Here is a 27,117-nt window from a genome sequence, read left to right as displayed (position 1 = left end):
GCAACTAGCATATTCACCAATTCAGAGAACAAGAAATAGTCGCTGGGGGCCAGATATGGAGAATATGAAGGATGTGGAAGATGAAGGAATTCTAAGCCGAATTCATGGATTTTTGCCATCGTTTTCACTGACTTGTGACACGGTGCATTGTCTTGGTGAAACAGCACCTTCTTTTTCTTCAAATACAGATGCCATAACCTTGCCAGCTGACTGTTGCGTTTTCCCACACTTTGGAGCGGGTTAATCATATGCGAATGATTGTCGATTGAATTTTGGAGTGAAATGATGGCATGTTTGATCCATTATCACATATCAATGCAAAAACTCGAGTTTATTACGCCTCATCATCTTCAAACATTGCTCCGAATCATCAACTCGCCGTTGTTTTTGGTCAAAAGTGAGCACCCACTTTGCACAATGCTTTCTCATATCCAAATATTCGTGAATGATGTACACGTTCAGATATCTTTAGAGTGTCTGCTATTTCATTCGGTTTCAATTTACGGTCATTCAACATCATTTTGTGGATTTTTTAAATGTTTTCGTCCGTAACAACCTCTAACGTCTAAACTTAGCATACCAATCCTAAATGGTTGATTTTCCTGGGGCAGTGTCCGGAAACTCGGCATCAAGCCAAGTAACTGTATTTGGAACTGTATTTTTTCCCTTCAAAAAGCGATATTTTATTAACACGCGAAATTCCTTTTTATCCATTTTTTTTCACAATAACAAAAGTTGCTTCACTCAAGGTGCTATAATTCGCAAACTAATGATCCGACAGCTCTCAAATTTATAAACGCATCTTTGGAGGGTTAGGACTAACCAAAAAACATATGGATTTAATTCTAGTAGCGCCATCTATGTGTCAGGCCGGGGACTTTTCAAATGACTTGTTACCAATAAATATCTTTTTAAGGTGAAAAATTATCAAAGTGCAAAGAAACACTAAATATTTTCATTCTATCCATGGTTCGGTCCTAAATATTTGGTTGTTTTCCTATGAAACGATATTACTGTCTAATTCGTCTATGTATTTTTAAGGTAATAAGTTAGTTTTCTGTTTGTAAACTTCTATGAAGAAATTAACTTTCATTTATTTAACCAAACCGTTGATGTTATTTACTGAAAATTATTGAATGGCACTTAACAATTAAATTGTGTTTCAAATGCAATAATATGCATTGTCAGTGACCGAGATATTACTCCTTCCAAACATCATTTGTATCGGTTATAATTTAATGTATCCACACAACACTTTTATTTAACTAAACTTCATTTTTACACCTTCATCATAATTATTTGTTATTTTTTACTAAACCTTTATAAGAAATCTTACCAAAAACTAAAAAAGCATCCAAAACAATTTGCGTTTTTTTAAATATTTTGAAATAAATGAATCTAATTTTATTCCGACTTTTTTTTTACAGATTTTTTTATTTCTTGGCATTGACACAGTAATGATCTAGACGTATACTATAATTTTGCATTGTGGTTATAATACTTAATACCATCTGCAAGCGCTCATGAAACGTTCTTCAGGCCAAAGAAAAATTACACCTTATTTTAGCAAAAACTAACCCGTTAAAAAATCTCGTTGGCCTTGTCCGCCAAGAAAAAAATGCATCTCATTCGACAAGCCAAATCGTCTACCTATCGAGCTAATAAACGTTGTTGGTGGTATGTTTATTAAAAAAAACATATTAAATTGTTTCACTAGAAAAAATACATGTTTATTATACATCACAATTACTTATACATTCATGCTATTTGCCGTAAACAAGACAATTTATATATAAAAATATCTTTTGTCTCGTATTTTTTATAGACAAACACGAGGCACAAAACAACTATATAAACTATACGTTTGACAAGAATATCCGATATATTTTTTAACTCAAATATTATTGCGGTCATTAAGGAGTCTCAATAGTCGATGAAACTTATAATAAAAAACTAAATATTCACATATTCATCATAAGAATGTATTCCTTAAATAATTTACATATGTTGAGAATATGTTATTTAATCAGGTACATTTCTCACTAAAATTATCTCTTTAAATAAAAATGAAACATTTACATTCTTTATTAATAATTAATTTTTTTATTTATTATAAAGTATAATACATTATTATTTTTGATTACTATTCTCATATCACCTCTAAAAGTGACCTTTTATTTCGCCAGTCCAAAGATTACTACGAAAATCGTTTGCACATTTGTTTTTGATCATTCAACAAATATATATATATATATATATATATATATATATATATATATATATATATATATATATATATATATATATATTGGTCATAAAACTAAATCATATTGGATGAAATTATCTTGCATAAAAAAATAGCATTGCGTGAGCATTAGTCAGGAAGAATATATATATATATATATATATATATATATATATATATATATATATATATGTACGGACAGTCGAGTATGCTATTCAATAGTTTTGTGTAATAAAATTAATAATAAAATAAAAAATTAGTAATTTAATAATGATCAACAAAATACCGCTGCATAAAGAGAATAAATTTTTAATAATAATTATTAAGTTAATTATTAATAAATATTGCAAAAACATCAGTTGAGTTGAAATATCATAAAGAAGATTATTTAATTTAAAAAGAAAAAGTCTAATACGAAAAAATATATAGGGATTATTCTATTATGAAGAGTCATGAAGCTAAATGCACAAATAATAGAAAATAAAATCTGTAGTCGATAAGGCTCGACTGTGGTAATAGGATCATTGCAAGACCATTTATTCAGCAAAAAATAAATAGTAGAAAGACGTACATCCCAAAAATAAACAGATATACGTAAGAAATAGAAGTAAGAATAGAGTAAGAAGAGAAATAATATGGGTTATATTAGAAATAATCAATATATTTCTCAGAATAATTCAAGAAATAAAGGGAGAATAATAAAGATGAATAGGATGAGAATCAAAGAAATAAGAAAAGACCTCAATATTAAAACAGTAGAAGATAAATAATTAGATAAAACTTAGTTACAGAACAAATAAAAATAGTTTACAATGCAAAGATCAAAAGGAAGAAGTAAGTCGTATTTTAGACTATACATAATCGCAAACTCAAATTGAAAACAATCAAGTTTTCATTGGTATTTTGTAGAGTTATAGTTATCAAGATAATGAGAAAACGTGATTAAAATAATAGATATAAAAACCTCATAAGTAATTTTTCGATTTTCGAATTAATTTGACATATATTTTTTATATTTATCTTCGTCAACAGTTTAGAATGAGGAAGACTTGATATTTCTAATGAGATTATGACAAATATATAACTTACTGGTTATTAATATATTAATTTTTGCAAATATTATACTAATATTAACATAAATTATATCTGATTACATTATTTTGACACCTTGTAAATTATATCCAGTCTCACTAATTTGAGTAAATCTCATTAACTAAATTTACTTTTAGAGTTGGTTTTACTTACGTTCAATATTTTTCTACTATTGACTACATAAAAAATATTAAGCGAACAATATCCTAGAGTTTAATAAAAATTTAATAACAATATTATAATAAATAATTAAGTTTTAAACTCCCAATATTTTAAACCCAGGTCTAGCTTCACATAATATATTTAATGACTTAACATCATTAATATTAACCCCAAGATCACTTCAATAGCTTGCTCTGTAAATATATATATATATATATATATATATATATATATATATATATATATATATTTATATATATATATATATATATATATATATATATATATATATATATTTATATATATATATATATATATATATATATATATATATACATATATATATATATATATATATATATTATTCCAAAGACTATTTTCGCACTAACCCAACCTAATGTCTTGCTAACCTAACCTTCTTACTAAAGTGAACAAAGAATATAATAACTATACACAAAATGCTTATGCCAAAATTATTTTCACTGTAGTATAGGTGTTCCCTGTAGTGACAAAAAGATTTAGCTCAATGGTTGAAGGAAATTATATTGAAAAATGAAAAAAAAACATTATTTATTATATAGATTTATAAAGATTTTTAAGTTTTAATGTATACTTTCCTTTGCATTAAATATATCATATAAAAAATAACAAAGTACGATTATTCAATGATATAATGTCGATTCTTATAATCAACCTGACCAGCAATTATTCATTTGATTGAAGGTTTAACTTGGTATTATTACAGAGGACATGACAACAAAAAAACTAACAATAAAATATAAAAATATAATTATATCATGAGAATAAACCGGAAAATATTAAATTCAATTTTAAGCTAAGCTTTCTCTCAGGCTCCTACCGCATTAAAAAAGAAATAAAAACAAAAGAACATATATAATTATTCATGATATAATATGTCAGTGGATTCGCATAATGAGTCCAGACGAATATTTTTATTTGAATATAGAAAAGATAACATTTTTACGAATGGAAGAACAAAAAATTCATTTAATAAGTCAACGATACTTGTTACATTATACTACGGCACATAATTTCGTTATATAACAGTCTATTTCAGCCGGAATGTAAACAAATATATAGTAAAATTTACATCCGATCTTATAATATTTAAATATGTATTTGTTTATTTGCTAAAATTATTTAAATATAAACGTATTTTTAGACCTGACATATTCTGTAAAACTATAAAACGAAAAAACAAAATTATGAATGAGATTAAACTTTTTTATATGTGTATTTTTATTTTCCGCGATGAACAATTGAATTTTCCGATAATTTCAGAATATTTATTCTTAGGAGTAAAAAACCGTAAACCAACCGCAGATGTAGGTCATAATTAGTGAAAGTAGCATTCAAATACATTTTGCAAACTTTGAAATAAATGGTAATGAGATGGTGCCAGGTCAAGGATTCGTAGGAATGAAACATCACTTCCCACCTAAGCTCCAATAATTTCCCACGAATTACGAAAAATATTCTATGGTGTATAGTGAAGCACAGTTCCTATGCTATTTGCTAATCCTGTTCGTTTTTTAATCGCCTCATCCGATTTTAATTTGTCCACGTATGTCAATGATGTCTGGACGATTTTGGATCTTAATTTATTTCTGATCCTAATATGATGTAAAAACGATTGTGCCTTGGAGTCGATCGGTCGGCTTCGCTAGATGATAATCATGATTTTTTGCACTTAGTGTTTTCAAAATATATCCGCTTTTCATCACCCGTCACTATTCGATGCAGAAATGACTTCCGATCATACCTTTGAAGCAGCATTTTACAGACGATTTTTCGATTTTCTATGTCCCTGTTATTCAATTGATGTGGCATATTCTCATCTTTTGAATTTTCCCCATTGCTCGTAATCGGTCGCTAATCGTTTCTTGGGCCACATGTAACACTTTGCTTTGGCGAAGTTTTCATCCAATAACTCTTGCAGTTTCGCATCTTCGAGCTTTTTCGGTCTACCAAAACGTTCTCTGTCTTGTACACCGAAATCATTAATTTTGAAGTTTCTAAATCAAGCCTCACATGTTTTTAAAGTTTCAAAGAGCATAGTCACCATAAGTTTCTACCAGCAAACGATGACTCTCAGCCGCTTCTTTTTTTTGATTAAATAAGAAAAGTAATGCAAACGCACGTTTTCAAGCACGAAACTTGATATTTTCAAAGAGGTATAAATCTATGAGTGCTGCTGACCAAAACTGCCCAAAATGAGGACCACAGTATATAGCCGAAGGCAAATAAAAATTAATAAAAACGAATATTGCATGTTTTCCACATTTAATACGCTCCTCCATAAACCGGTGGAGTACGGAAATCTTGTCTATAGTCCTTCCAGAAAAACAACAAATACACGTCATAGATGGTGTTGAAGATACTACCAAATGCTGTTTGTAAAAAATGTAAAATTCGTTTCAGAGTCGGAGCGGTATTTACTTTTCATTCTAGCCTAATTAAAAGAGGCCGAATGCAGTCTGATACGTCGGAACATGTAACAGAATCAGTCCATAAAGTTCGATTTGTGTTGGTACAGGACAACCCTGTTGTCAAATGCCAAAATATTCTTCAGAACATTAATGATAACAATTAGAGGTTACAAATGTTATAAGCCAAAACAAACGCGGCAACATTGCGATATAACCGAATATGGCCTTTGGAACTAATATGAACTACAAAATGAGCATATTGCTACGGCGGAATTACTGTGGACAGTTGCTGCTTGCACATTTTTTCGAAAGGAAATTTAGAGTCCCGCATGAATGGGCATTCTCAACACTTAAACCTATTTCGGCTTCCCCAGAGTAGTGTCTTGGGACTACTCCTATATCTGCTCTATACTGCTAATATCCCAACAACAAAAGAAACAGTAATTGGAACTTTTACCGACAACACAGTTATAGTGGCAAGAGATATATCTCTATCTAAGGCTCTAGAAAAGGTATAAGTAGCAGTCAATAAGACCTACAAATGGACTAGAGACCGAAAAATAGAGCTTAATAACTCCAAATCTGTCCAAATTTTAATTTTGGTTTGCGGCGAAATGATAAAAACCTAATTATATCACTTGACGTATGCCCGATTCCTTACGCAGAATCAGCTAAATACCTCGGAATATATATATATATATATATATATATATATATATATATATATCGGTGTTAGGTTAAAGTGGAACCATCATGTTAGACAAAAAGTAAAGCAGATTAGACTAAAAGTCAACATTAACATAACTGTACTTGTTAGTAGGAAGATACTTTATTTATTAGATTTTAATAGACTTTTCCGACAGTTGATAGGAGATTTACACCTCTATAACTTATACATTGTTAACTAACTCCTTTTTTCAGTATCAGTTAGTAACAACTATTGCCTGTGATAATTATTACAAAAATTATTAATATTATATGCAATTATTGTCGTCTACCATATATCAAAGAATCCTATACAAGTAGATAAAGTATTTTAATCAGTACTAATTAGTTCAACTACTAATTAGTGTGTACTAAACGCTGTAACTATGACTAAAGCCAGTATAATACAGTATAAAACATGACTACTTATTGTTTTGCGTTTTATTTCCGCTTACAATACATATCTAAACAATGAATTAAGTAGTACATCAATAATACATTAACATAATTAAAAAGCGATGAGCGCTACAATCAAATTTAGTACCACAGTAATGTTTAGTAAATGTCAGGTTAGCGACACAGTAAATTAAATAACTAAGTTCTTGAAATATGAATTAATTTTAAGGGATCCATAATAGATGGCCTTAAGTTATACCCTATCGAGTCGAACATTTTGTTAACTATGTTTACTTTTTCATACACTTTTATCGTTAGTATTTACTTTTTATTATATATCATTTATATAGTCCGTCTTACACAATAGCCAATGCATCAAGATTTATAACGTCAGCACGTCGCAATGTTGCGGAATCAATTTTGACTTTTGATTTATAACGTTTGTCGGTATAACCTCTAATAACCTCTATCACTGTGATATGTAACAAAATACTAATCTAAATTATATAATGAATAATGATTTATTTTAGCATTACAGTACATCTAATGCATACATTATTGAAGGAATTAACTACAGTTCATTATACAACCACAATAGTTTGTAGTGTAGGGTTGTTTTATTATATTTACATTTAACTTTTCCCCACCATTTGAGTTGTTAGCTTGAGTTCTAGCCACGTCCTTTATGTAGTGGTATTCCCTGGAAGCCTGTTCTAGCCTGTTACTGTATTTATTCATGTTTTCTTCTATTACTATTTGTGTACATTTTTATTGATAAAATTCTACCGATTTCGTATATTCTATCTTCTAATAACATCACTGCATCTCCCCTAATGCATTAACTATATCTGCAAGAGTTAGTATCCATTATCTTCTCATACATTCTAACCAAATGTTCATGTGTACTCTGAACAATTACACACAAATCTTATAAATCCTTGCACTCTATAATACAATATAGTGTTCTACAGTTATCCTGTACTAATTATATACCCAACTTTAATTGTTTCCAGTCTCATCATACTAGCTTGGTAATTATCAGCATTGAGTCACAAACATAGATCCCAACAATGTCCTTTAGTCACTGTTACTTTAACTATCTAAGTCACATTCAAATCAATCACCTAATTGTTAGGAAGGCATAACACTCTATGGCTATATTATTCAGCCATGATCTAACACAGAATATAACTTTATAAACTGTTAGGCCTACTTCTAAAAGTACTTTAACTTACACTTACACTTTTATTTGCCAAGTAATAATTTGAAATAGTTCACTCTTTAACATGGTATCATGATATATCTGCAATTAATTATTAAAATATATTACGACTAACTTCATATGATGTTTTCATGCAAATAATTTTTACACAGGCAATCTTTTAAATAGCTAAAACTGTTACTATAAAAGATAAACCAGATAGATATAAAATAAACTACGTATAACAGCTAAGTGGAAGTAAAGTTCAATATTATATTTTTCGTTGAGTGGTAATTAATCCTTCATCAAAATTACCCATTGTTTTAAGAACAAATATTATGTAATACAAATAACCAAAACATAGGAAATAGTCAACAATGCTCGACGATTCCCAGCTGTTGTATATTATTACGTACAGTACAAAGGACAAATGCAAGGAAATAATGTATAATATATATGAATATATGTAAACAAATATTTAAACGACTGACAGAAAAAATAGGAAGAGTAAATATGCATAGCTCTTGTTACGTTAAAAACCATTGAAAGATTTATGTACTGAATAAACTGAGAATTATCAACATAATATGAAATTGATAAAAACTTGCCTCGACTAACGTTAGAGTAACATTGTTAAATTTCCACAGCAGGAATTGAAAACAAGGTAATGAAATTGCGATAACAACTACAAAATATAAACAATATTAACCTAAGCAATATGTATAAGTAATAAGTATTAGATAGCAGCGGTACTGCAATGAGAGACAAGATGTCCATTTATATGTTAGAATATTGAAATAAATAATACTCATGTACGCTGAGAGCACAAAATGCTGTTTCGATAAAAAAAACAAATCAAATCAGACTCAAATCAAAAAGATAGGTTTATCAGTCAATTAAAATACCTATTTGGACTTTAGAATATAAATATGGGATTGTACTAAATCATTAAACCGACTAGTAATCCAACAGTGCAAAAACACAGTTCTTTGATTAATTAGCTATGCTTATCGCTACGTAACTAACAAAGAATTGCACGATGACCTCGAAATCAAATAGATTTACGAATTTATCCAAGAGTTTACCTTAAAACATCAAAGAAGGTTATTAAATCACAGCACCGTGGAAGCAATACAGCTATTGAGAAACCAAACCACAGGAGCTTGTATTGTGATTAAGTGTTTGTTCTTAATTTAAGCAGTCTAATTTAATTTTAATTTGGGAGATACATACTGACACTTTATTTTAAATAAACTATTTTTTATAAAAAAAAATGCTATAAATTAATTCTAACTCTTTGTATGGAAATATGAAAGCTACTATAATACCAGGGTAAAACAGAGATAGAGATGACGTGTAATAAGTTTGTGTAAGAAATTACAATTTGTTCTTTCCAAGGAATTCCTGCAGATTGTGTAACAGGTCAATTGAAAAGTCCCCGGCTTACCGTAGTAAAACATTTTTTTTGGCAAAAATAGTTTCTTTTATTCAACATAATTCCCTTCAAGGGTGATACACTGATTATAGCGACCTTCCAACTTTTCGTTACAATGTTTGTAGTACGATTTGTCCTTTGCTTCAAAATAGGCCCCAGTTTCGGCGATTACCTCTTCATTCGACGAAAATTTCTTCTCAGCGAGTATTCTTATGAGATCAGAGAACAGCAAATAGTCGCTGGAGGCCAGATCTAGATAATACGGTGGATGCGGAAGCAATTCGAAGCCCAATTCATGGATCTTTGCCATCGTTTTCTGTTGATGGTCCTTCCTTTATCAAGGTAGTCAATGAAAATTATTCCATGCGTATCCCAAAATACAGATGGTTCATCGTGTGCAGTCCACTCGGATGACTATCGATTAGACTTCGGAGTGGAATGATGGAGCCATGTTTCATCTATTGTCACATATCGACGAAAAAACCCGGGTTTATTACAATTGATCATCTTCAAACACTGCTCCGAATCATCAACTCATTGTTGTTTTTGGTCAAAAGTGAGCTCGCGCGGCACCTACTTTGCACAGAGTTTTCTCACACCCAAATATTCGTGAATGATATGATGTACACGTTCAGTTGATATCTTTAGAGTGTCTGCTATTTCATTCAATTTCAATATACGGTTAATCAAATTGATTTTGTGGATTTTTTTAGTGTTTTCGTCGGTAACCTCTTTTGGGGGTCCACTGCGTTCACCGTCTTCGGTGCTCATTTCACCACATTTTCACCACACGCGAAATTCCTTTTTATCCTTTTTTTTTTAAAAAACAAAATTTACTTCACTCAAAACGCTATAATTCACAAACTAAAGATCCGACAGCTGTCAAATGTATACACGCATCTTTTGAGGGTTAGGGCTAACTAAAAAAACATATGGATTTAATTCTAGTAGCGCCATCTATGTCTCAGACGGGGGACTTTTCAATTAACCTGTTATGTATGATTTTCATTGAGAAAAATTAAAATACTAATAATATGATGGAGATCAAATGACCACGAGAATTGGCAATACAAAGAGCAAGCAAAAGAAGGCCACCATTCGAAGAAGTAATTGATATAAAACATTACTAGTGTATTGATGTTATTTAATTTGAAATAATATATATTGTAACAGGCGTAATATGTTATATTCAGGTTAAAAAAAATGTCGAAGGCCAGATATCTGTTCTAGAAAGTTGCGAATACGCAATCCCCCTATTTATTTACGTGCAGCATGTGCCATTTTGCAACCGAATTCAATTAACTCGTAGCATAAATATCTTTAAATATGTAAATATCGAAAATTTGCACGATGTTATTAGTTTTTTCGTTCCCAAACCTACAACAAACAGATAAAACATTAAAAAAACGTGTGTATTTCATAACCGAGTGATGCAACACATACGCATTGTTCAACATTTATCGAAATGCCATTGCACTCTTACAAGAAATATATTAATTTTCAGGATTTTGTTAATTTATCTTTTTATTGATTTGAATATGTTAAAATGTCAATAATGATTGCAAACGAAACAATACACTTGCCGAATTTTTAAAAAATTAGAAATATAGAAATTATAGTTTTTCTTTTCTAAAACAGAAGAATGTAAAGAGAAGGGTTACACCAGATTTCAAGTAAATGGTAAATTGGGACACAACTTGAGAACAGCAGAGAAAATACAACTCGAGAAAAACGCGTTTAAGGTTTCGTTGTTAGATGCTGCATCACTAAAACAGTTATATCTCCAAAAATAATTAAAATTTTAAAAAATCCTCTTAAGAATATACCCTTAAACGGTTAAACTTAGAATTTGTTTTTATTTCTTATATTGTTACCAGTCGTTGTCGACTAACCTACAATTTATCTTTACAATAAATTAAATCTAGGTATATATCTAGGAGGACCCATCATTTAGGAGACATCAGCCTCATCTTAGTCTCTAATAATATTTATGTTTTAACACTATCGTTTTTCTATTGAATGCACCTCGCTCCACTATACTACACAAGATCAAATGAATTGATTCTTTTGAATGTGTATCCTGTTCTATGGTGTTATCTACGAGTTATGTTACTTCGATATTAACATGAGAATAGAGCTTCTCCTAATACCTCCTTGCGATTCTCTTGATTTCCTGAGTTACAGTCGATATCTGCAGTTCTCGGTATAAGTAATCAGTCATGTAGTATCTGGGTACACTTACAATACTTTTCAGGACTTTGTTTTGGAAAACAATGTCCTGAAAATTGTACTGTATTTGTATTGTATTCATATTAATTTTCGCAGAACATTCCCACAATTGGATTCCGTATGTCCCTATAGGTTCCAATACTTGCTTGTATTATAGCAGTTTATTATGTACTGACAATTGTGATTTTCTTCCAATTAACCAATACATTTTCCTATATTTTAATTTTAGCTCTTTAGAAATAATCGCTGGGTGTAAGATCTGGAGAATACGGTGGATGAGGAAGCAACTCGAAGCCTAACTCACGCATTTTTGCCAATGTTTTAACTGACTTGTGACACGGTGCATTATCTTGGTGAAGCAGCACATTCTTTTTCTTCAAAAGCGGCCGTTTTTCGGCGATTTCGTCCTTCAAACGGTCCAATAACGCCATGTTTTCCCACGCTTTGGAGCAGGTTCATCGTGTGCAGTCCACTCGGATGACTGTCGATTGGACTTCGGAGTTCGGAGCCATATTTCATCCATTGTCTCAAAAACTAGGGTTTATTACGCTTAATCATCTTCAAACACTGCTCCGAATCATCAACTCGTCGTTGTTTTTGGCCAAAAGTGAGCTCGCGCGGCACCTATTTGAACTTGAGCTTTCTCATACCCAAATATTCGTGAATGATATGATCTACCCGTTCAGTTGATATCTATTTCATTCAATTTCAATTTACGCTCATTCAAAATCATTTTGTAGATTTTTAAAATGTTTTCGTCGGTAACAACATCTTTTGGGCGTCCACTGCGTCACCGTATTCGGTGCTCATTTCACCACGTCTAAACTTAGCATACCAATCCTTGACGGTTAATTTTCCTAGGGCAATGTCCAGAAACTCGGCATCAAGCCAAGTTTTTGCTTCAACTGTATTTTTTCCCTTCAAAAAGCAATATTTTATCAACACGCGAAAATCCTTTTTATCCATTTTTTTCACAATAACAAAAGTTGCTTCACTCAAAATTCTATAATTCACAAACTCATGATCCGACATATGGATTTAATTCTAGTAGCGCCATATATGTGTAAGGCGGGGGACTTTTCAATTAACCTGTGTTAAGTGTAACATTCCTTGTGGTACACTTGCTTTAGCTTTTCCTGCTTTATTTTTTTCTCTAACTTATTTAAACATTGAGTTCCAATGTGGATCACTCAATTTGTAAGTATTCCTACAACTGAGCTGATAGGCAGACAAATTCGACGAAAAAGGTCTGGCGACTGTAATGGCCATTTCATTATCTGTAAAATTTCTTCGATTAGCTTATCATCTAGAGACCTTGACATAATTTTCATGAAGGTTTAGTATCACTGTTTTGTTGAAAAATAAAGCTTTGGCTCATTACATTCACTTCAAAAGAAATGCATTTTTCTAAAACATAGTCAGTTCTCTATCAATTTTAATCAAATGGCCGGGCTTACTAAAGCATGTCTAAACCATCAACAACATGTCTAATAATCGACACAGTGTATAGATTCAAAAATCTACTAAGTATAATCAGTCCCTAATTACCTTATAAATTAGTTACAAATCCAGTAAATATTTCATTTGTAGCGATATGAAGCTTCTGTTTTAGTTGTTGACTTAGTTGATCTTGTAGTTTTATCTGCTGGTTCCCTGCTTTGCTTTTGTTTTTCCTGCTTTATGTTTTATTATTACAAACTCTCTAATGTCTGCTGGGTACTTTATCCCTGGAGTTTTTCTTCCATATCAAGTTATTATTCCATATATATTTTTGTAATGTGCCTTTTAAATATGTTCCTTCTTCGTTAGCTGTAAATATATAATAAGTTTTTATGTTAAATTATGAATAGATCATCTTTGTTTTATTTTTGAAAATTAATTTTTTAAAAATTTGTAGCCAGTGCCTACCTTTATCATCTGATCGATTAATTTTCCAATATTTTCGTATGAATCTCTACCAAAATATGCGGCATAATTTTTGTGATCGCTGACCGAGTGTAGTGATTTGTTTCTGCTTGTGTAACTACTGTTTCTCCCTCAATAATCTTAAAATTATTGACGGACACTCCCTAACAATTTTGTTCAATTTGACCAGGTACTAACAAACTACATGCAGCTAACTAAATCAAAACGGTCTTTCTAGTTATGAATATTCATGGAGCAAGACAGGAGTAGTTAGTCATATTTCAGTACCCATGAAAATAAAAGTATAAATACTTCTACATATATTTATAGATTTTTATATGTATATATATTTATACTATTTAAAAGTAAACGTTGGACCTTATACGTTGTAACTGAAATGTTTGACTTGAGCTTTTTCGATAAAACAGCTATGTTTCTCATCAGAAATGCGTTCAAACTTCTTACAAAATCAATGAAAATTCACATCGAAAGGTTTGAATGTGACGTCTCTCTATACCTACCGTTGACCAGATAAAAAGATTATCAGGTGACATACAAAATACCATTGAAGCGCGTCCAAAATTTCTCTTGCAATTTTTGCTACATGTGGCCCAGGGTGGTGGTGTTGACAAATCTGAGTGTCAATACTCAGCTCAGTTACGCAAATCAGTTACTGTTGGTAATATTCCACACTAACGATTTCGTTAAGTTATAGTAGCAACTCATAGTAAGTATTTATATATAAATATATAACAGGATAACAGTACAATTATACGTTTCCATAGTTTTATCGTAGTTTATAGCACATTATGTTTATTAGGTTTGAAAGGTTTTTAATGAAAATTGACCCTGAATTAACAACAAAGAAAATTACGCGCTTGTCTAAATTACTAATACTAATTTAATGATAATTGATATTTATTATAGGAAAAAACCAACATGGCGGAAAAATATAATCAGAGTAATTTGAATGAGATTGACCAAATACTGGTAGAACCACCGGCATTTAATATAAACGAACCTAATCCAGATGATGACATCATGAAGTGGGCGGAGAAGAATATTGATGAAAATCCCAACCTCAAGCTACAACTGATCGAAGAATTACGAGACATGATCTTTGGTAAGAAATAATTATGATCGCAGCATTTAATAAATAGCTGATAATGGTAATATATATACCGTTCATCCACTGAGTTTGTTACAGAAAAAGGAGAATGTGAACCCGAACGAATCGATGATGCGTATCTCTTAAGATTTCTAAGAGCCCGTCATTTCATAGTAAGAATGGCACACAGACTGGTAAGTTCACACAATTCGTTTTCTTATATATTTTAAAAGTTCTCTTCAAACCACCGCGGAGTGCAGACCTAGCTTTCAGAACGCTCTGTTGTAAAAAAAACATCTGTGTAACTATTGGTGTCAAAAAAGTGCCGGTGATAAAAGTGTAAACCTAGTCTCAACCATTGTAGGGTGAGAACGTGATTTAAAACGTGAACTATTGAACGTGAAATTTATAATTTATTTTTTATAAGCAAAACGCTACCTTCTGGGAATATTCTATCTTATTTTCGGAACGGTAAATCGAGTGAGCAAAATATGACGCGCGTAAAGATAATTAAATTAAACATCTGATAACTATTAATCTGTATTGTTAATTTCAATACGTAATGGCTAATCCACAACATATTTCTCCCGATTCATCAAATGAATCACCCGCGATTCGAAATAACAATCAACTGCCAATAACTGAAACCCCTCAAATGCACGAATGGAACTCGATTACAAGCAAAAAGCGCTTAAGAAACCTCGAAGAACAATTAGTCCGAAAACAGACGAAAATCAGCGACTATTGGCTTCAAAAACCCCTGCCAACCTAAAACAGTTTCAGTGATCTGACAGAAGAGACAAAAGAAAACCAGAACAACAAAGAAAAACAACCAAAAGCAAAACGCAAACAGCTTGGGCTTAAACTAAACCAAATGTATTGGCTGATACATCTAAATTATCATTAGATAACAAGGTTTTGCTGTATAAGTCAATACTTAGGCCAATCTGGATCTACGGTATCGGACTGTAGGATACTACTAGCAAATCTAACATAGATATCCTCCGGAGGTTCCAGACTAAAGTGTTATAAGTGCTAGTGCGAAGTACTCTGAAAGACTATTAATGCATCCCAATGCACTCGCCAAACAGTTAAAAGTGCTCTATGACAGTGAAGTGCGTAGACTCAAACGCAAATTATCATACGAACTGATTAATAGACACATAGAGTGAGATTTAATAATTTCTAGATTAATTTTTAAAATAGTCAATAGAATAAGTGAAAATAGACTTTAAAATAAGTTAGAATAGTATCTAGATTAAGATTTAGATTATAAGTTGTACAGCAGATATATATATATATATATATATATATATATATATATATATATACATATATATATATATATATATATATATATATATATATATATATATATATATATATATATATATATATTCTATAACGATCTAAGAGATTAATTTAAAGAAAATTTAATATATGTTAGTCTCCTTTTTACCAACGTGGGTTTTTCGGCACTGTTTAACGTGTGCTCCGAACCACGGTCCTAGGTCTTAAGCCTACTAATCATCCTAGAAGACATCTGGTCTTACCCAGCCTACTGCCTTGCACTCTTGCCTAGGACAATCACAAATATAAAACAATCACAAACATAAATTTACGACCATGCCCTGCAGGATTCAAACCCGCGTCTATCACAACAGTAGGGGGGCCGTCCTGTCGCCTTTACCACCGCATCAACCAAGCTGATCCAATTCTTTTTAAATTTATTTATTATATTGTTACTAGTCATTGAGGACTAACCTAGAATTTGTCTTTTCAATAACTTAAATCTAGGTATATATCTTAGTCTCTAGAGTAATAACGTTTATGTATTAACACTACTGTTTTTCTAGTAAATGTACCTCCTTACACTACACTATACAAGAATGGTTTGAAATGGTTTGATTCTTTTAAATCGGTATACTGTTCTGGTGTTATCCAAGAGTTGTATTACTTCGATATTGACATGATAATGGAGTCTCCTTGCAATTTTCTTGATTTTTTTTTGAGTGACAGTCGGTATCTGAAGATCTCCGTGTAAGTAATCATGTACTATCTGGGTGCGCCTACAATACTTCTCAGGTCTTTGTTCTAGACAACTTGTATTTATATTACTTTAAGCTGAATATCGTTATTGGTGGTTGTGCGGTTTAATTATACATGCACAATTTTATTTTCCTTAATTTTTATGTTCCGGGTTTGAGTCCAACTATTGTCTATATCATCACTTGCCTGTTGTCTACGACAGTAAAAATCGCACTGTCATCAGTATAAGAAACCGTATGTGATATCTTCCATTTATAATTCACAAAAATGTAAAATAGAAGTACTTCATTCATAATGATCGTAGTTCCCCAAAAATAAATTTGGTGGTGATCTTTCAAAATCAATTGATCATTGAGGCTTTTGGATTGATAGTAATCTAAGAATTTAGGCGTTAGTACGGATGAAAATCAGCTCAAGAAGATGAGCTTTAAATGCTCAAAATGTTGATTTATGCTATTTACAAGGGATGCTATTTATATTTTGAGTGTTAATAATGAAATACACTAATATATTACTAAAATATATATTAAAATGTCTTTGTTGTTTTTCAAAGTACTTTTGCATGGGTTTGGACTACTCTTCATAACATTTTTGACCTATGATTCAGCTACCTCCAAAACATGGTTTTTAAATCAACAACTTCTGCAATATCAAAAAATCAGTAAAAGTCAATGGTCAAACTTAATAAAGTATAATATTATGACTCGATCTGGGATAGTTTCGGCGATGACAGTTAATATTTTCAAAAAAAATTATAGTAGGGAATTTTGTACGTTGATGCTTTTTCCAAACAAATTGGTATTGTGATATTATTACTCGCACACACAAAACATAAACTGGTATATGGCCTACCATCTACATATTGATGAAGCATAATTGCATAATTACATCATTTTTCAAACTGTAATTTTTTCTTCTATTGGAAAACAATAAAACAATATTTTAAAACCTTTTAAACCTACCAATTTAAAACTTAAAACCATATAATTAATAAAGCTTAATTACAAAAATTAAACATAAAAATATATATTCCAGTGTCAAAAATTATACTGTTAATGGCAATAAGTTAATATAAATATATTAATAAATAGCGATTACTATTTTCTATCGTCTTTATAAATATTGATATATTACTTAATGAATTAATTTTAACGTGGGCACGTTTGTTTTTTTTTTCGAATGGGACCACACGAGAATGAGGTGTAGGCAGTTCGATTGCCTATGTGTGAACGACTGAATTTTAAAATTAAATAAACATAACTAATACCTTGAGATGGGTCAAGGGAAATATTAAAAAATAAAACAAATAATATATTTGTTTTGTTTTTTTTATATTTTTTATTAATTGATTCATACATTTTTAATAAATATTTGATTAATTTAATATTTTAATTTCTCATTACCTATGTACAGGTTATACAAAACTTTTATTGCACCGTGATTTTATTTTTTGGATATTTATTTGCATCAATTGACACGAGCACCTTTTTGGATGTGAAAAAATTCTTTTCGCAGTTAAATGTTCATGTAATATCGTATTAATGCTCGTTATACTAATAAAAAAAGATAATCAATCTTACGATGACTCACATGACAACCGTCCTGCAATATCATTTCATATATCATTCATTTCACCGTGACAAAAGATGGGTCTCTATCGCCAAATGACGGATTAAGTTGATCGATGATCGTATCTTGATAATTCACGTCGAAAGTCATAAAATATCATCAAAAAGAATGTTCACGAATTAACATAGTATCAGTGAACAAAAAACTTCCAAATGAAAATGTCAGATGGAGCGTAACAACAGTTAGTATTGGCAAGCCCCAAAATATAAATACCAACTCTCGTATTGTTTGAATGGTAGCACTATTCAGAAATTATACAAGCCTGTCAACAATAATATTATTTATATTTATATTAACAAACTCTTTATTTCCTGTCAATCAAGCGCAATGTTTTATTATGATTGTAGATCGTCAACCATTGCAACTTCAAGGAATCCTACCCGGAATTCTTCACCGATCTAAATTACGACAAACTTTGTGAAATTGGAGATTCAGAGATATTCAGCATACCACCATACGTCGATCAAGATGGCAGGCGAATGTTAATTGTTAGATTTGGTAAGTCGAGAATAAAATAACATCGTACGTATGAGTTATATAAATCTAAGAAGTTATAAATACATGATATTGGATTAATGCATATAAATTAAAAATGGGAAATATTAATAAGCTATATACAAGATATAAGTATAGCAGAACCCATTAATTAAAATAAAAAAGAGACCGTCTTATATAACACGGAAAAGAAGTGACCGTTGCATTCTTTAAGTTTAATTTAGAATTTAATTAGTTGTTTTTATCGATTTTATGATCTATGTTTATATGATGACATTTAAATTACGTCCAGATCTATTTTTTTAATTATTTTAATTATATTATAATTTGTCTTTATAATGACAATATACAACTAGGTACTTCAAGGATCTATTAGTCTTCAGGATTCATTAGACCTAATTTTTTTCTACTGTGCTTTTTCTATTAAATATATTTACTACCCAATTACACTAAATCAACCAGTTTAACTATATGCAGTCTGTGTCCTGCTCCAGTATTATGGAAAAGTTGAGATACTTCGATGTTTAAATGAGAGTAGAGTATTCCTTTAATGAAAACAGCTTTTATATAACATCAAGTAACAGATTAATGCTGTCGTTTTAAAGAAGATGATAACCATTAATTACATGTTCTAACAGCCTTTAAAAATTAGTTATTCTTTTTTAATAACATATTCCAAATTGTTGAAAAAAACCTACCAGGTGGCTTGATCTATAAAGAATAATAATTGGTAGTATACTTCTCTTAGTACGCAACCTCTAAAGCATTGAAACCACTAATAATGTACAAACGTTGCTCTTGCAACTCCATTTTTACCTGCATTCTTTAACAAAAATATCTTGACCAAATATGGCTCCATGATCATTAACAGTTCCACAACTATGGGGATAAATCGACATGAAAGCGGAGAAAATTAAATTTTAGGGTAGCTTCCATTCAAGTTGATGGTCCCTTTATAGTTCTATGCCCGAGAGGACCTAAATATTCATGTATATCAATCATAAAATGGGAAAAGGTTTTTAACAGTAAACTATAAATTAATAGTTTTAAAAACTATTTTATTTAAAAGTTTTTATGTTAAAGTTTTTGGTTGAATATCTTCGAAATAACAGTGTCCAAATTTCTATGGTATCCCTCTATGGAATGATTTCCAAAGTTTTGGTAACTCCAAGTGTCTTCGGTTAAGAAACTGAGCTACTACAATCCACCTTTGGTGGCCGTTCACTCTAAACTACAAGCTTCTGTCTAAATTCCAGTAGATTATGTTAATTCACAGGAACTTCAGTCCGCCTTTGATGACCTTACACCTTGAACTGTGAAGTATGTGCCGAAAATCCAGGGACTATGGGTGTTTTTTAAAGCTTGAATGTTTCTTACTTGGGATAGTTTATCACTACGGGTCTTTGAACAACTTCAATACACCATTTGTGAGCTTACAGCTTCAGCTGTGATACTTTTGCCTAAACTCCACTTAACTACAGCAAAGAACACTTCCAGTAACGGTGGAACGATTGCCAATCTAACATCAACCTGTTTTTTTTTCTTGTTAATTTAATCCCAGTTAATTGAATGAATTTAAAAGAGATATCCCCGGAATCCTACCAACTGACTGCACCAGTTATAAAATGTTTAAGACGAAAATATTAATTAATTTTAAAAGCTATTTTTTTTACACTTCGAATTCAATAAAAATTAATATACTCCATTAGCCTTTTTTAGATCCACTTCTTTATACTGGTATTACTACTTGCATGCTGAAGTTTTCTATCTGCTTCTTCACTATTGTTCCCAGTAGCCAATAGTAGTCATAGTGGTCCATTCATAAAGCATGCATATTTAGGTAAAGAGATAGAAAATACTACAATACACTGTCTTGTCGTACACCTTTACTTTATCTCATTGTTGAATAAACTTCCTATTGTTTCTGTCTAAATATCATGACTGCCATAAGGGTGTTTCAATATATTGTTTTGTCAACATTTCGCAAATACTTGCTGCGTCCCTCATCCATAAGGTCGATATCGCCACAGAAGTCTCTAAGATATTCATTCACCTTTCATTAAATAAAGATTCCCAAATCTATGTAATCTATGTCTCTGGATTTGTTCCCCAACTGTACACCTCATCACAAATCACATGTAAAACGAATTACTTTATTTACAATGAACAATGAATCAAATAAATATCACTATCGAAACGTTCAAACATAAAAAATGATAAATATATCCAATAAGCAATAAATATAGCATCTATTCTAAATGGTATTTTTTAATTATCATTTATGTGCCAGGTAAATGGAACCCTGCCAAAATTTCTACAAATGAATTATTCCAATCCATAATAATGATGCTGCACATGGCAGTGTTAGAACCGTCATTTCAAATCTTAGGAGGAATTTGCATCATAGACGCCGCTGATATTAGTACAGGACAAGCTTGGTACCTAACCCCGACGATAGTCAATCATATTTTAGCAGTTGCCTATGTACGTATTTATTAGATACAGCCATGATAAAAATAATTATTATAAAATGATTAAAAAAAAACTATTAAATTATTTCATTTCATTCGTTGTATTAATATTATTGTTTATATATTTATTTGCTTATATATTATTTATAAAATTATAATATAGGCAACTAAACACACCAAGCTAAAGCAGTATTTTTAAATTACACTATATTTTAAACATAAAGTTGGTGTTTCCATTTCCAGGGTGCTTTTCCACACAGAATTCAAGCCCTACACATCGTCAATGCATCAAGAATTTTTGACTACGCACTAGGAATGATTAGGCCATTTTTATCGGACGTTATGAAAGAAAGAATGTTCTTTCATTCGGACATGGAAAGTCTACACCAACACATTGACCCAAAATACTTACCAAAGAGGTAAAATATAACTATATAGCCTGTTCAATGAAGCAGTGAACACTTGAGTTTCAGTTTATTTTAGCTTTGATATATAGTCTATCCAAAGTAGCAGTCAACCTACGTCATCTCAATTTATGACGTCAAAACGTCGCAATATTGCCGCCTCAACTCTGAGTTTTAGTACAGTTTGGCTTTAATATATAACAAAATTCTAGTCTAAATAAATTAATAAAACAAAAATTTTATCAAATATAATTTATTTTAACATTATAATATATCTAATGCATATATTATTGAATAATTTAAACTACAATGAATTATGCAGCCATAATAGTTTACAGGTTAGAGTTGTTTTGTTATATTTACATTGAACTCTTTTCTACACAACCCATGGGGTAGCGTTCTAGGCGCGTTTTTTATGTAGTGATATCCCCTGGATGTCTAATCCACCTAATTAACAATTATATGTCCAATATATTTTACTTTGCATTTTATTAGAGGGCATATTTCCCTTTTTACGTTTAATTCTTGTTTCCTTCGTTGGTGTGTTTCCTTGTCAAGTCATTTTGATATCACTGTATTTTTTATTCCTTCTGTTATTACCTGTGTACACCATTCTTGATAAAATTAATCACAAAATAGTTAGTATTCATCCACTCCTCAAACATTCTAACCTAATGCTCATTTATAATTCTGACCAATTACACATATATATCTAGACAGATAAATCGTTCACATTCTACAATACAACTTCCTACAGTTATCGTATATTAATTATATACTCACCTTCATTTGTTTACACTCTCATCACCCTATCTTGAAAATGGTCAGCATTGAATTATAATTCCAGATTCAAAAAGTTTTATTCAAGTGAATAACTAAGCTGTTAATTTCCAGTATATCTAAAATTTGTTCACAATTTCATCTATTGTCAATTTCTTCTTCAATATGCCTGATCGTGTTCATCCAAAATAAATATGTTGTTAACCATTCTAACCCAACAATTCTAAGAAGAACGAGAACAATATATCTGCAATGAATTATTAATAAACATTGAAGCAATGTCTAGAAGTTCCACTAGACCTATTCGTGGGGTATCTTTACACCATTTAGATAATACATTACCTAACGGTGTACGAAGAGTTTTACATGCCTCAAAGACCATATCTCATATCTCTAAGGTATCTATTGATACTTTCCAGACAGTTTCCTCTGAAATCACTGTATTAAATTATGTTAATATTGAAAAAATACTCACTGTTTTTATACATTTCATATATTTGATGTCTGATAGGGCTACCATCAAGATGATCTTGATTCGTCATCCGCTTCGTTTCTTTTCGGTCAATCCAAGATTATATTTGTTGATGTTTGAGATATTTTAATGACCGTGCCCATACTAATATGCAGTGCAGCTGCAACACGCTAAAAATACTTTCAATAAAAATCGTTGCAACTTAATATTTAACAAGAAAAATGTTTACCTCTCTATCGAATTTTACCGGCAAAATTTTAAAGCACACCATTATCTCGTTTTTGTTCGAAGTAACTGATTAGAGACTATGTGTGAATGTATTCTGTATAGCTTTGGCATTTTTAATCAGAGTAATAATAAGTAGCGATTTGAAATGTATTAAATCCAGTAAAGCGTTAAAACAACGTTTGCCGATTGATAACCTGTAGTTGTTATAACTAATATTTTGAAGAATTTTGCAGACATTTGACAACCGAACGACTTTTGCAGCCTCATTTGTTTACGTGTTCGAACGTATCAAACAGCATTATATCTCTTTTTAACTGGAATAAAATGAGAAGGAAAATATTGTGTGATTCACTGTTTCTTTAGATAGAATATATATTACGGCGATTGACCGCGCCATCTATTATTAAATCAAATTTAATATAAAATATATTTAATAAATAATATTATTCACCGTAGGTATGGTGGAGTTCACAAAGACTACTTCTACAACGACTGGTTAGCAGCAATAAAGAAGTGCGATCATCTCTTGGACGAGTTAGAATCCTCTGGTTACGAAGGCAGCAAAAAGTTTATACAAAGCATGTAACTGAAGTACAATTGACAAAAAAGGCTCATCAAATATGTGATAGTATACAAAATAACAATCGTTTAAATATTATTGTAAATGAATTTTCTAAAATATTTTTAAAACAAATTATTTTTTATAAAAATTTCAAATGTAAGGATGTAGCTTATATCTATAATACTAAGCAGAAAATAAAATATATTAAAATATATGAAGTGTGATTTTAATGGGTTAATGGTGATTGTTGTTCACTGTTGGGATATTTAATTTTTTTATGTGTTTGTCCTTTTAGAAAGCGCCATATGTCCACTGCCACTCAATTACATTAAATAGGGAAAATTTCTTGGCAAATTCACAATTAACAAGTAAACCATGGACTCAAAAGTCCCGGGTGTAACAAAGAAAACGCGTTTTTTTGTTCAAAATTGACTTTATTCATCAACATAATCTCCATCAAGAGCCACACAATCATTCCAGCGCCGCTTTAACATTTCAATATCACTTTTGAAGAACGATTTATCTTTTGCCTCAAAATAGGCCTGTCACCAGTTGCTGTCCTCTCAAATGACGATCGTTTTGATTCCGAAGTGAAGTGATGGATCCATGTTTCATCCATGGTCACATATCGACGCAAAAATTCCGGTTTGTTACTTTTACACATGGCCAAACACTGCTCAGAATCATCAACACGTTCTTGTTTTTGGTCAACAGTGAGCAAACGCGGCACTTATTTTGAACATAGCTTTCCTTAATCAAATGCTCATGCAATATAAAACCAACATGTTCTTTTGATATCATTACTGTCACGCAACTTCACTTTTTGATCGGTCGGTTTTATGGATTTTTCATGATTTCTGATGTTACCACCTCATTTGGACGTCCACTGTGTTCTGCATCATCGGTGTCTCTACGACCACGTTCAAGTCAGCAAACCAACGTTTTATACGGTACTTTTTCCCATCAAGAAGCAGTATAAAAGTAAAACACGAAATTTGTTGTTTGATCCATTGTTTTTGATTAATAATTTTAAAAATTACAAAAATAATATCTCTTAACACAATAATTCACAAACTTACGAGTAGAATATCATGAAATTTTAACATCTTTCTTTTGGAGGTTAGAGGTTATTAACTGAAAAAGTGGTGAATGTAATAAAACCAGCAACATCTATGTGTTAAGACCGTAAATTTTCAGCCTATGGTAACACAATTTTGGCTCTGAGCAACCAAACGCCGTTTATGAAGTAATTGGTGGCGGAATTTTTATAATTGGTTCTAGTTTTCGAAACATTCAATACGTTTATTGAATTTATTGTTCATTTATTGAATTTATTGTTCATTTATTAAATTTATTGTTAATTTATTGATTTTATTGTTCATTTATTGAATTTATTGTTCATTTATTGAATTAAAAACTATAAATCAGATAGGAACAGAGCTTGAACTTAGTCCTTTATACTATTTGGGATATGTTTCCCGCATTAGGGTCCAACAGTAATGCCTTCGTTCCGAAATTCTTGGTATCGCCATTAGATTTTCGCTATATCTTAATGTAGCCGCTTTCGTTGTTCGTCAAATATGTCATTCCTTCAATTTTATCACGTGCTTGTAATCCGGTAACATGTAGTTTACGAGAAAATCGTGTACAGAACTTTGAAACGATGCCCATGCTGTTGCTTCATCAGACATTTTGTAAACTTTGCACTAGCCATTAGTTTTCGAATATTATATCCGACAAAGTATCCTTCTTTGATGTCTGAGTGTGATAATTTTGGAAACAACATCGTTAAGTGTTCGAAACGGGTCCTTCGCGATTGAGCGCTTTGACAAAGTTCTTAATAAGGCCAAGTTTAATGTGAACAGATGACAAACAAACGTACGTAAAACGTCATGTGGGTTGTGTCATAATGAAACGTCACAAATGTTCCATTGATGCTCATTGTAGTTTATTGAGGCCAAAATTGTATGAGATGTATCGCAGCAGTCCTTACTCACTTAACTCGTACTGCGTGAGCAATCGGAATGGATGGTTTCTTATTTCCAAGATAGATTAGAACCGCCTTACGACTATTCTTAGAACTAGTGTTGGGAACTATCGACTGATTAGTAATTGACTACTTTTTACTATCGACTGTATCAGTCGCTATTTTTGGTTCGACTGATTTTACTACTTTTTACTATCGACTATTCCAGTCGTGTACTTTTAGTTACAATTTTTGGTTCTACTAGTTTCATTCGACTGATTTTTAACGTTCTGGCTCAGTCGTTCTAGCCGCGACTTGAATAGATTTATATGTAATTTATATAGTTTTATGATATTTTTAGCAGTTTGCTTGTAAATAACAATATATTATATATTAATATAGCAGCATTTTAAAACCATATTTTTCAAGATTGTTAATGTAATAGGGTAAAAAGATTAAAATTGTGAATTATAAATAGTAAAATACTTTTGACTGTTTTTATGACAATAATAGGTAATATTTTTTTATTGACTTTTTGGTTTGATCTAACTCTCTAGATTTTTGTTAAAAAAATATTTCCCTTCAATAATAAATAAAGCATTTATTTTATTTAAAAAAGTTACTCTAGTAGTTATTGTGCGATGCTTTTTAATTGTTATGGATTAGTTTTTTTCTATGGTTAGGTATATATTTAATTTTTATTTAGTATTTATAGTTATTGTACATCTCTAATTTTTAGGTTTTGTTTAAGTTCTGTTGTATTGTCTATATTTATTATAATATACTATTTAAAAATAGCATTTGACATATTAAAATACGATACAATATTTGTGGGGTATTATTCCATTGCATAGAAAAAATCCATTCCCTTTTACAGGTCCACAGAATATTCAATTATAAAAGTAATTCTACTTCCTTTAAAATGAAATTATTAATTTCATATTAATAATATTTTAGTAATTATTTATTGTTGGAAAATTTGCTCTCTCACAATTTATACAGGAAAGGATTCGTACATCGTCATGTGACATCACGAATTAAAAAAAAACAGTCGAACCGTGCATTTGACTGAAAGTAGTAATTACTATTTTCTTTTATTTAGTTCCCAACGTTACTTAGAACCATCTATGAAC

The 27,117-nt window shown here is 30.8% G+C and overlaps 1 protein-coding gene across 1 annotated transcript in view; it reads left to right on the top strand.

The window, feature by feature from the left end:
* Positions 1 to 24,232, top strand: part of LOC143202608 (alpha-tocopherol transfer protein-like) — a 32,709-nt gene extending 8,477 nt beyond the window's left edge. The window contains exons 2-7 of the mRNA XM_076414245.1: positions 14,748 to 14,943; positions 15,028 to 15,122; positions 18,954 to 19,104; positions 21,392 to 21,585; positions 21,816 to 21,991; positions 23,913 to 24,232. Coding sequence (XP_076270360.1) covers positions 14,760 to 14,943; positions 15,028 to 15,122; positions 18,954 to 19,104; positions 21,392 to 21,585; positions 21,816 to 21,991; positions 23,913 to 24,042 — 930 coding nt within the window. The 5' untranslated portion in view covers positions 14,748 to 14,759 and the 3' untranslated portion in view covers positions 24,043 to 24,232. The remainder of the gene's footprint in view (positions 1 to 14,747; positions 14,944 to 15,027; positions 15,123 to 18,953; positions 19,105 to 21,391; positions 21,586 to 21,815; positions 21,992 to 23,912) is intronic.
* Positions 24,233 to 27,117: the final 2,885 nt, after the last annotated feature.

The sequence above is a fragment of the Rhynchophorus ferrugineus genome, unplaced genomic scaffold, assembly GCF_030347505.1.
Source record: "Rhynchophorus ferrugineus isolate W39M unplaced genomic scaffold, kcgeb_rfMv2 rfM9, whole genome shotgun sequence".
NCBI lineage: Eukaryota > Metazoa > Arthropoda > Insecta > Coleoptera > Curculionidae > Rhynchophorus > Rhynchophorus ferrugineus.
Note: the sequence above shows the minus strand (reverse complement) of the source record. Positions and strands in the feature narration are given on the sequence as shown.